Source organism: Artemia sp. Qi Xiang Cuo, chromosome 5 (assembly GCF_049724085.1).
Source record: "Artemia sp. Qi Xiang Cuo chromosome 5, ASM4972408v1, whole genome shotgun sequence".
NCBI lineage: Eukaryota > Metazoa > Arthropoda > Branchiopoda > Anostraca > Artemiidae > Artemia > Artemia sp. Qi Xiang Cuo.
The window spans coordinates 39,582,699-39,595,502 of record NC_142798.1 but is presented as its reverse complement, the minus strand read 5'-3'; the positions used below and the strand labels follow the sequence as shown (position 1 = coordinate 39,595,502).

The window sequence follows — 12,804 nt, the reverse complement described above, 5'->3', positions numbered from 1 at the left end:
ATTTGATTCAAGTGGTCTCCCATTGCCTTTCCTGTGCTCCTTAAACAAAGTCCATCAAAATACTCCATATACAGGGGGATAAAACACAACCCTGCTTAACTCCTGATTTAAATTCAAAACCAGGTGCTAACCTAATTTCCTACCTTAACCGTAGCAGTGTTATTATCGTACATAGCACTAATTACTTTAATGTATTTGTCAACCATTATCAGAGAAAAAACAAATTCCTTGTCAGTTCATGAAACCAAAGACGAATTTGATCTGTGAAATTTAAAAAGTTGATAATTCCCCTTTTACCGCCAGCAATCATAGATCACTGGTCTACTTGTATAACTTTGGAAGCACATTTTATCAAAGATGAATCTTTCAATAAGGAATCCCCTAGAGAAATGAAACAAAAAACCAGCAAAAGTTAATATCTTATTTCAATTTTCTTTCATTTCCCCGAGAAAGGTTTCCTAGAACCAAAAGTCTATGAGCCAAAGTACTATTTCCTACACCATTAGGAAAAAAAGCAACAGCTAAATCATTGAATGACAAATTAATGATTGAGACTAAGCGTTTCTTTCCGTGCTCAACATTGTAACGTCTAGAACCGAGAGGAGACCAATCAGTCATATTCCTATTTAAAAGCCTATTCAATGCAGTAAAACAAGAATTTGCAAAACAAAAATTGCAACAACACAACATTGTAAAAGTTTTCATACAAATTCATGATGAATTTCCTCAATAAAACATGATATACAACCTAGGCGAACATACCGGTTATATGACTAATAGTAATTTTCAACGAAACATACTGTAAAAAAAGAAACCAATAGCAAAGTAACTCCAAAAAAACTCGATAAAATATTTCCTAACTAAAACCACAAAAACACATATAATTTTTGTTTGGATAGAGTCTTAGCTTCAATGCCTCACAAAGGTACAGTCAAGACAATTGCTTATTGCATTATTTGCTCTGTACTTTTATGATTAACCCCCTGCCGCACAAGAAGTGAAATAAGTTTAATCCTAATAAAATATACCTAAGTATGATAAAAATATAATACTTTAGAAACAAATTTGGGCTATATATTTGTATATTCGGGGGGGGGGGTTAAAGTGCAGCGGGTCTACATGCAAAATGTTGTAGCTACAATTATTCTTATATTATGATGTAAGAACTGTTTTGGGAATTCACACTGTCCAAATATTTTACACCTACCCCCCTAATTTGCAAAAATATATCCAAGATTATATATTTCCCATCTATTCTGTCACTTTTCTTTGTCTTTTCTCACGCTAAGTTCAAAGAAACTAGCGAAAGAGTGCGTCAATGCATGAACAAATTGAGCGATAGGGGGTATATCATACAAGTACCATTTGCTCTTGTTGCAGCTAGCCTTGTATACCTTTTTGGAAATGAGTTAGTTTTGGTTGACTATTGATTTTATTTATTATGGTATTAAATAATTTCTACTATTAAATTTGTCTAATGTAAATCATATTACTAAGGACGAAAACAGAGGAGACATGTCGTTGCTTCCCAAAGAAAATCTTTTGAAAAATTTTTGTTACAAAATTTCTCATTAAATGACTTTTTTCAGATTGTTAGGATGGAGAGAAATTTGCTACACCATTACTTTCGTTTTTTAAAAAGGGGGCTTACTGAAAAATTCAAAAGGTTCGAGATATGAATCTAAGACGAGCAACCCAATTTACATTCTGAAGGTCACTTCTGGACCTGCAACTGTCAAACATTCAGCTAGAAAACTTAGTCTTATTGAAGAAAAAGTACTTGAACAAGGACCACTTCCTAGTCAAAACAGATTCCTGTTGCAGGCTTGGTAGCGTCTTTAGAATCTTCTTTCCACAGATGTAACGCTGTAGTCTCAAACCCTGATACAGTTAGATCTTGTATGATTAATACTTTCACAACACTCCAAGATGGAAAGGCAGTGTGGTCTTCGTCATTATTTATTTAAAAGTATTGTAAGTAATTAAACATACTTTCCAATGTAAGAGAATAGACGGATCAGGACCCCCCCCCCCGGATTACCCTCATTTCCCCTCAGCTTAATGTATGATTATAGGGGTATACTATGCTTTTTAGGTGTGTTTTAGGTATTTTTGTTTTTTAGGTCTTTTTACTATCCGGCCAGCAGGATTACTTGAAAATATTAATATGGTGTTTAAACTGATGACTATTTTGCTACATGTAATCAATTTATCTTTTTTATTGGCGTGATTTGGGTACCACAAGAATGAGAGAATCCGAAGATTACACTTTGGGGAGATTTCTAAAGGTGGCTAAAGACAAATCCCTCAGTCCTCAATCAAAAAAAATTTCAGGCTGCAATCATAAAAGAAAGAATGCTGAAAAGAAACTTGACCGTAATCATGCGTCACAGCACTTTTCACCCAAAAAGAGGTATATTTTTAAATTTCCCATCTTTTTGATCAAAGTTGATATTTTGAAATGTGACCATTGGGCCACACGGAAGCAAGGATATACGCAAACAAAAATGATTATTATCGTAGTATTGGCTCTTAGCGTGTTTTGTGGATTTTAGAAAATAATTTGGTACAGTAGACTTTAATATTTTATTACATGTATTAGAATATTTTAGCGTCAGTGGTTTACATCTGAAGTGGTTTGAATTTTTATTTATTTATTTTTTTTTTTTTAAGAGAAAAATCTGCTAGACATATGCTAAATGATGTTAGATCTTTTCAGTACGTTATTAGTTGGGGTGTTCCGCAGGGTTATGTTCTAGGTCCGCTTCTTCATCTAATTTATGCTTATACGACGGATTTTACCTGATCTACCTTACCATACTATACCACTTACCTAGATAGTATTATTAGCAAAGACGGTGGGCGCAGTGGAGATGTTGAGAGTAAAATAGCGAAGGCCAAGGGTTCTTTTTCGCAGTTGAAAAAAGGGTAGAATAATAAGAAGATAAGTCGGCGAACCAAGATTAGAATATTGCAAGCTACAGTGATGACAGTGGTCAAGTATGGTTCTGAATCGTGGGCACTCCGAAAAACGGAGGAAGATTTGCAAGATGTTTTCCAGAGAAATTGCCTACAGATTGTTTTGGGTACCCCTCTGACTACCCGCATCTCATGTCCTATTTGACTGTTTAATACTACCAACTTTCCCACTAGTTATTTAACGTCAGAAAACCCTATCATTACCGACATAGATGCATAGATATGAAACATTGCTAAAGAATTCATGAAACAAGCTATTGATTTCGATGGAATTAATCCTATAAAAATAGATGTAGATAATATAAAGATGACGAATAGCTTTGAATTTTATCTATATGTGCGGGCAGCCCTTTAGGATTAACTCAGCTGCAGGGTTTAATCGTTCGAAAAACAAAACACAGCATTTTCCACGTTGCTACATTTCATTGTCTAACCTAATCTGTTCGCTAAACCGCACGGCTTTTCTAATCAGCATGGTTTCAATATTGTGTAAAAAAGTTTTATGAAAGTGGTAGATCCAGAAAATTTTTCTCGTTAAGCAACGTCGAAACAAATATAGACATAGTGTTCGTTATTAATCCAAATATTTATGCATTTATGAAATGAATTAAACCACATATCAACTTTCCTATGACGACAGAATTATTACACTTTCCAAATAATGCCAACCTGATTTTCACGGGCTACTATTTAGCTTTATGGATTCAAGCTTCTAAAAACACCCGTTTCCATATAGTTCAAGTAGGAGAATATATAATTCTTGCCTCTCTTACAAGATGTAAAGGTACTTCTAAGTTTATGAGAAGAAGAAGAGCGCACAAGCAAAATAGCGGTGGCTGGAAAAAAAGAACTTTTTCTGTAAACTCACTTATTTAAATTTGCAGTTTTTTTTACTGTGCGTAAAATTATCCGCGGAGAGGAGGGGGGGAGGAGAGGGTTCAGGCAACCTCTTACTGCTTGAAAGCATTCGCGTAATCATTATTTATGGATATAATTTAAAATTAAATATTTTTTCCAATTTTGCAGCTATTCATTTGATAAAAAGGAGAAAAGGAGAAAACAAAGAACTTTTAGAACAAAGGTCACAAAAGTAGACAAAAGGTCACATCCTCAGTAGGTTACCTTTAATGAGGCGTCTGCTTCGACTTTTGTCTCGAGTTCTTTTTTACTTTTTTTTTTATTTTTGTAGATTTTATTTTCTTTAGTGACACTGTTATCTTTTCTGACATATAATACAAACAAAGAACAGATATTACTTTTTTTTACCTTTTTCCCCTACAAAAGGCAAACTCCATGTGAAGACGTCCATAAAATTTGGTAACCAGTATGGATGTGGACTGCAGTTAAACTGCCTTATATTCATCACATTGTTCTCATACTTCAGCACAGCCGCCTATAAGGATTTTTCATTACAAGTCTGAATATACTGCCAACTACTCTATTATTTTAACATTACAGTCTAAAAGATTTTTTTGAAAATAGTACAAATTGTACAAGAAAATAGTAAAAGATAAAAAGTACAACTTGTCGTACAGTCAGCTGCTCCATCCCAGAACAATTTATAGGTACCTTTGGTTGAATCATAGCCATAAATAACGTTATCAAATTGATTCAACTCAATCCTTGTATTTACTACATCTTTAAAAGTGAATAGAAAATACCTTCAGTTCTCGGACTATCTCTCACTCTATTTACTACTAGATCATCACAATGAATTAATTCCTTGAAGGACGAATTTCAATGATGAAATTTACTTATTTCTGTATTTAATAGTCTTATTTATCAGTGAAACGTTTATTATTGTTTAGAGGCATTAGATCAGCGGTTCGTTGAAGTGGGCACTTTTATTCTCCAGTCAATATTCATTTCAAACTTAACCAAATAAGGTAGAGTTTGTAAAAAAATAATTTTTATTTGAATTACGCAAAATATGTTAGTAGAGTAGTAGGTTCCATATTGCCTAGACATATAGGAATTCCCATGCTATTTGCCTAGACATATAGGAAAAACATTTCCAGGGCATGTACCTATGGATTTGCTTGCCCTATGTTCCTTGGCACCTTTCCAGAGCATGTACTTATGGATTCTAGTACTTTATGTTCCTTGACACCTTTCCAGAGCATGTACTTATGGATTCTGGGCCTTTACGTTCCTTAGCACCTTTCCAGAGCATGTACTTATGGATTCTAGTACTTTATGTTCCTTGACACCTTTCAAGACCATGTACTTATGGATTCTGGGCCTTTACGTTCCTTCCTATGCTATTTGGGGCCTTTACGTTCCTTCCTATACAATTTGGGGCCTTTATGTTCCTTCCTGTGTTATTTGGGGCCTTTACATTCATTCCTATACTATTTGGGTCCTTTACGTTCCTTCCTGTACTATTCTGGGCCTTTACGTTCCTTCCTATGCTATTTTATGTTCCTTCCTGTGTTATTTGGGGTCTTTACGTTCCTTCCTATGCTATTTGGATCCTTTACGTTCCTTCCTGTGCTATTCTGGGCCTTTACGTTCCTTCCTTTGCTATTTGGGGACCTTTACGTTCCTTCCTACGCTATTTGGGGCCTTTACGTTCCTTCCTGTGCTATTCTGGGCCTTTACGTTCCTTCCTGTGCTATTTGGGGCCTTTACGTTCCTTCTTATGTTATTTGAGGCCTTTACGTTCCTTCCTATGCTATTTGGGGCCATTACGTTCCTTCCTATGCTATTAGGGGCCTTTACGTTCCTTCCTCTGCTATTTGGGGACCTTTACGTTCCTTCCTATGCTATTTGGGGCCTTTACGTTCCTTCCTGTGCTATTCTGGGCCTTTACGCTCCTTCCTATGCTATTCTAGGTGTTTATGTTCTCTCCTGTGCTATTCTGGGCCTTTACGTTCCTTCCTATGCTATTTGGGGCCTTTACGTTCCTTGACACCTTTCAAAGTGGTCAAGCATGTTATGAAACTAAAGTCAAGGTTCTATTGCACATGGAATTATCACATGCACATTTTTTTTTTAAGTTGACAAGATATAATGTGGTCTAACATCTTTTGAGAGTATGCAGTTTGTTATTAAAAAATTGGACACTACAATCAGAATTGTTTGATTTGCGAATTTGATCCTATTAAGGATTGACTTGAAACAAATATTTTTAGCGAAAACTGACAGAAAAGTGTTTTTGGGGAGGTGGGATGACTGTTCACCGCATAATACACAAGTAATATTCGGACAGTGTTGTTAATTTAAAATAGTTTAATGTTATACTATACGAAGAAGTTGATACTAAGAGGGGTGTAGATGACAAGAAAAGAACTGTAATAACGAATAGCTTTACTTCTTCGAAGTGTTCCGTATAATACATAAGTGGTGGGGTGATGGCAGAAGGATCTCTTACCGGATGAACTAGTTGAAAATAAAGTTTTAACAAGAAATGTCTGAAAAGCGCGATCAGAAATTAAGAATTGTCTTGAGGGGGGAATTTTCCATGGAAAAAGGGGAAGTATATTTTTACATGAAAACAACTTCAAAGGTATTTCGGAGGGGGTAGCTCACTTCATATACGGGATAATTTCCATTCGTCTTAGTTTTTAACGATGCTCCTTATTTCTGGCTGAAAATACTTATTTTTTAATTTAATTGGGATAAAAAGTCTAACATAAAGAACAAGGTATTTCGGAGGGGGCAGCTCACTTCACATACGGGATAATTTCCATTCGTCTTAGTTTTTAACGATGCTCATTAGTTCTAGTTGAAAATGCTTATTTTTTAATTTAATTGAGATGAAAAGTCAAAGTCTAACATAAAGAACAAGGTATTTTGGAAGTGGTAGTTCACTTCATATTCGGGATAGTTTCCATTCGTCCCTTTTTTTAACGATTCTCCTTATTTATAGTTGAAAATTCTAATTTTTTAATTTAATTGGAATGAGAAGTCAAAGTCTAACATAAAGAACAAGGTATTTTGGAGGGGGGTAGATAAATACATATACGGGATAATTTCCATTCGTCTTAATTTTTAACGATGCTCCTTATTTCTAGTTGAAAATGCTTATTTTTAATTTAATTGGGATGAAAAGTCAAAGTCTAACATAAAGAACAAGGTATTTCGGAGGGGAGCAGCTCACTTCATATACGGGATAATTTCCATTCGTCTTAGTTTTTAACGATGCTCCTTATTTCTAGTTGAAAATGCTTATTTTTTAATTTAATTGGGATGAAAAGTCAGTCTAACATTAAGAACAAGGTATTTCGGAGGGGGTAGCTCACTTCACATACGGGATAATTTCCATTCGTCTTAGTTTTTAACGGTGCTCCTTATTTCTAGTTGAAAATGCTTATTTTTTAATTTAATTGGGACGAAAAGTCAAAGTCTAACATAAAGAACAAGGTATTTCGGAGGGGGCAGCTCACTTCATATACGGGATAATTTCCCTTCGTCTTAGTTTTTAACGATGCTATTAAAAAATTGGACACTACAATCAGAATTGTTTGATTTGCGAATTTGATCCTATTAAGGATTGACTTGAAATAAAATTTTTTAACAAGAAATGGCTGAAAAGTGTTTTGGGGGAGATGGGGTGATTGTGTACTGTATAATACACAAGTGATGTTTGGACAGTGTTGTCAATTTAAAATAATTTAACGTTATACTATACGAAGAAGTTGATACTAAGAGGGGTGTAGATGACAAGAAAAGAATTGTAATAACGAATAGCTTTACTTCTTCGAAGTGTTCCGTATAATACATAAGTGGTGGGGTGATAGCAGAAGGATCTCTTACCGGATGAACTAGTTGAAAATAAAGTTTTAACAAGAAATGTCTGAAAAGCGCGATCAGAAATTAAGAATTGTCTTGAGGGGGGAAAGTTCCATGGAAAAAGGGGAAGTATATTTTTACATGAAAACAACTTCAAAGGTATTTCGGAAGGGGTAGCTCACTTCATATATGGGATAATTTCCATTCATCTTAGTTTTCAACGATGCTCCTTATTTCTAGTTGAAAATGCTTATTTTTTAATTTAATTGGGATGAAAAATCAAAGTATAACATAAAGAACAAGGTATTTCGGAGGGGGTAGCTCACTTCATATACGGGATAATTTCCATTCGTCTTAGTTTTTAACGATGCTCCTTATTGTCAAAGTCTATTGACAATTGCTACCCCCTCCGAAATACCTTGTTCTTTATGTTAGACTTTGACTTTTAATCCCAATTAATTTAAAAAATAAGCATTTTCAACTAGAAATAAGGAGCATCGTTAGAAACTAAGACGAATGGAAATTATCCTGTATATGAAGTGAGCTGCTCCCCTCCGAAATACCTTGTTCTTTATGTTAGACTTTGACTTTTCATCCCAATTTAATTAAAAAATAAGCATTTTCAACTAGAAATAAGGAGCATCGTTAAAAACTAAGACGAAGGGAAATTATCCCGTATATGAAGTGAGCTACCCCTCCGAAATACCTTGTTCTTTATGTTAGACTTTGACTTTTCATCCCAATTTAATTAAAAAATAAGCATTTTCAACTAGAAATAAAGAGCATCTTTAAAAACTAAGACAAAGGCAAATTACCACATATATAAAGTTAGCGTCCCTCTCAGAAATAACTTTTTCTTTATTTTGGACTTCGACTTTTCATCATCACTAATTTAAAAAATATGCTTCTTCAAATAGATATTAGGAGCATCGTAATAATCTAAGAAGAAAGGGCATCATCCAACCCTTTAAGATAGGTTTTCCAACCCTTAGACCTTTCTTGTTATTCTAGACTCTGAATAGTCATCTAAATTTAAATTTAAAATAATACCTTTAAACTTTAAAGTCGTATAATCATTATAATATAAGAAGACTGTACAGCACGCCGCATATGAATATATCTATCCCCTCAAAAATACCTTTTTCTTTATGCGAGTATTTGACTTTTCATCCCAATTAAATTAAAAAATAAACATTTTCAACTAGAAATAAGGGGTATCGTTAAAAACTAAGACGAATGGAAATTATCCCGTATATGCAGTGAGCTGCCCCCCTCCGAAATACCTTGTTCTTTATGCTAGAGTTTGACTTTTCATCCCAATTAAATTAAAAAATAAGCATTTTCAACAGGAAATAAGGAGCATCGTTCAAAACTAAGACGAATGGAAATTATCCCGTATATGAAGTGAGCTACCCCCTCCAAAATACCTTTGAAGTTGTTTTCATGTAAAAATATCCTTCCCCTTTTCCATGGAAAATTCCCCCCTCAAGACAATTCTTAATTTCTGATCGTGCTTTTCAGACATTTCTTGTTACAACTTTATTTTCAACTAGTTCATCCGGTAAGAGATCCTTCTGCCATCACACCACCACTTATGTATTATACGGAACACTTCGAAGAAGTAAAGCTATTCGTTATTACAATTCTTTTCTTGTCATCTACACCCCTCTTAGTATCAACTTCTTCGTATAGTATAACGTTAAACTATTTTAAATTGACAACACTGTCCAAAAATCCCTTGTGTATTATACAGTACACAATCACCCCATCTCCCCCAAAACACTTTCCAGCCATTCCTTGTTAAAATTTTTTATTTCAAGTCAATCCTTAATAGGATCAAATTCGCAAATCCTACACTCCAATTCGCAAATCTCATTACCCCTTTTTTAAATGTCAATCAAACAATTCTGATTGTAGTGTCCAATTTTTTAATAACAAACTGCATACTCTCAAAACATGTTAGACCACATTATATCTTGTCAACTTAAAAAAAAAATGTGCATGTGATAATTCCATGTGCAATAGAACCTTGACTTTAGTTTCATAACATGCTTGACCACTTTGAAAGGTGTCAAGGAACGTAAAGGCCCCAAATAGCATAGGAAGGAACGTAAAGGCCCAGAATAGCACAGGAAAGAACATAAACTCCAATAATAGCATAGGAAGGAACGTAAAGGCCCAGAATAGCACAGGAAGGAACGTAAAGGCCCCAAATAGCATAGGAAGGAACGTAAAGGTCCCCAAATAGCAAAGGAAGGAACGTAAAGGCCCAGAATAGCACAGGAAGGAACGTAAAGGCCCCAAATAGCATAGGAAGGAACGTAAAGGCCCCAAATAACACAGGAAGAAACATAAAGGCCCCCAAATAGCATAGGAAGGAACGTAAAGGCCCAGAATAGCACAGGAAGGAACGTAAAGGCCCCAAATAGCATAGGAAGGAACGTAAAGGTCCCCAAATAGCATAGGAAGGACCGTAAAGGCCCAGAATAGCACAGGAAGGAACGTAAAGGACCCAAATAGCATAGGAAGGAACGTAAAGACCCCAAATAACACAGGAAGGAACATAAAATAGCATAGGAAGGAACGTAAAGGCCCAGAATAGCACAGGAAGGAACGTAAAGGACCCAAATAGCATAGGAAGGAACGGAAAGGCCCCAAATAACATAGGAAGGAACGTAAAGGCCCCAAATAGCATAGGAAGGAACGTAAAGGCACCAAATAGCATAGGAAGGAACGTAAAGGCCCAGAATCCATAAGTACATGCTCTGGAAAGGTGTCAAGGAACATAAAGTACTAGAATCCATAAGTACATGCTCTGAAAAGGTGCTAAGGAACGTAAAGGCCCAGAATCCATAAGTACATGCTCTGGAAAGGTGTCAAGGAACATAAAGTACTAGAATCCATAAGTACATGCTCTGGAAAGGTGCCAAGGAACATAGGGCAAGCAAATCCATAGTTACATGCCCTGGAAATGTTTTTCCTATATGTCTAGGCAAATAGCATGGGAATTCCTATATGTCTAGGCAATATGGAACCTACTACTCTACTTATGTTTCCCGGAGTATTTGAAGAAACAGTAAAAAAGAGCAATTAGGGGAACAGGTGTTGTTCAAATACTCCTCTGAGTCTTACGCCACCCACCCACAACCACTTTCCTCATCCTAACTCCGTTAAAGGTTTTGCTTTGACCACTCTTCAAAATTCCCAAATATTAAAAGTCATTTTTTATTATTTCATCGAAGCCTGCGAATGCGTTCCAGCGTGCTGGTAGTGGTACTTCTCCGCTAAGAAAGATTACTTGTCCTCGACATTTCAAACGCAATGATAACACCATGGATTGCACGGATTATAATCATTAAACATCATGAGGCAATTCTGCAGGATTACATACTGTTGTGACTTAGAAAATGGAAGATCTGTGGACACATGTGTTTTTTTTTTTTTTTTTTTTTTTTTATACCGCCAATTTCAGTTTATTACGAGAGAGGGGTACAAGCCTAGTTGCATGAGCTCAAAACAAATGCTTCTGCTAGTTCTTGAGCCTGAACCTGTTACTACCTATTTCTGACCGTGATTTGATTTGAGATCGGCATCTCACTTTCTCCGTTGAAGACTGAGGAAGAGGAACTGCGTCATATGTGCCCCATAAACTTTGTTAGTGCAGTCACCGCTAAAGAAATTGGAGCTTACCCTTTCCTCCTTTCTTAGTAGCGATATTAGAAAGTTAGTCCACAGTAAATATTTGCTGCCAACACAGTTGAGAGAAAGACAAATAAGATTCGGTGTCCTTTCAGTCTGCCAAGCCTTATAGTTTTATAATACTAGTCAGAATATATATGGTTATATTCCGAGCGTTCATCCGTCACGATGGTTAGGAATGAAAAAGATAAAATCTAATTGTCTAGTCAAAGTTCATTTTCAGGGATGACCGGCATATACTCTTACTAGTTGGTATATCAGCCTAGTGACATTGTTTACCAACGGTTAGTGGTTGACTATAAATAAAAATGACAACAAAAGATTGGCTATTATGACAAAACATTATGATGAACATGAGACTCTACAAATGAGAACCCTAGCATGAACAAGAAAATCTACGAGACGCTCCAAACAACTAGGTACGATTAGATTATATTTTAAGTTTTCATCCGTCATGATGTCCACAATCTGTAAAGAATGGCATAGAATACACTTCTAAATCATATACATTATTACAACAAAAAGAACTAACAATCGCCAAAAGGACAGCAAAAGAACTGACAAAAAATGGAACATAACTGGCTTCAAAAGCTCGAGCTCATTAACAACAAATACATACATATATAATGAACATAACAACAACAAACATATCCTCCCTCCTACAAGGGTCCAAAGCCGGGAATGCAGGAAAAGCCAACTCAGTATGTATCTTAAATTCTTGCTTCATAGTCAGGAATTTTGCTGAGTATCATTTTATTTCTGTTCTTGGATTTGGACTACAAAAAAGACATCAAGTATGCCTGCTAAGATTTTAAATTTCTCTCTCTGCGTAAGAAATCGAAGCTTAATCCTTGCTTCTGCGATTTTTATAACATTGTTCCCTGACAAGAAAACAAACCTTGGAGGTAAGAGGTAAGAAGTTTTGTTTCAACCCTGAGTGACAGCCCTTGATGAGTGGCGGTATTTTTTTTTATCGTTCATGAGATATCCATGTTTAAAAGTGTCAAGCAACTTCATTGTCAAGTTACCCTCCCTCCACACCCAAAAAAAGTTAAGAAAAAAAGTGTGAGACAATTAAGGACTTTAAATGTAGTACGACAGTCGGCTGCTAAACCATAATCATTTTGGCCGATGAAGGGCTAGAAACTATAGCTAGCTTGTGTACCTATTATTTGTATTTGATATGAGGCATTATCTGATTATATCTGATTATAGAGGCATTAGTCCGGTCTCTGTAGGTAGTAAATTACTTAGTAATATGATATTTTTTAGACTGAGAGATGCCGTAGACCAATTTAAAGAGAAGAACAATGCGGTTTTAGAAAAGGTAGAGGATGTGTCGACCAAATTTTCACTCCTAGGCTAATAATTGAGAAGTGCCTGAGTTTTCAA

General features: G+C 35.5%; 1 protein-coding gene across 1 annotated transcript in view; it reads right to left on the bottom strand.

Annotated features, from left to right (window-relative positions):
- Positions 1-12,804, bottom strand: part of LOC148952125 (serine/threonine-protein phosphatase 2B catalytic subunit 2-like) — a 135,115-nt gene that overhangs the window by 11,230 nt on the left and 111,081 nt on the right. The window contains exon 9 of the mRNA XM_089088852.1: positions 4,246-4,372. Coding sequence (XP_088944978.1) covers positions 4,246-4,372 — 127 coding nt within the window. The remainder of the gene's footprint in view (positions 1-4,245; positions 4,373-12,804) is intronic.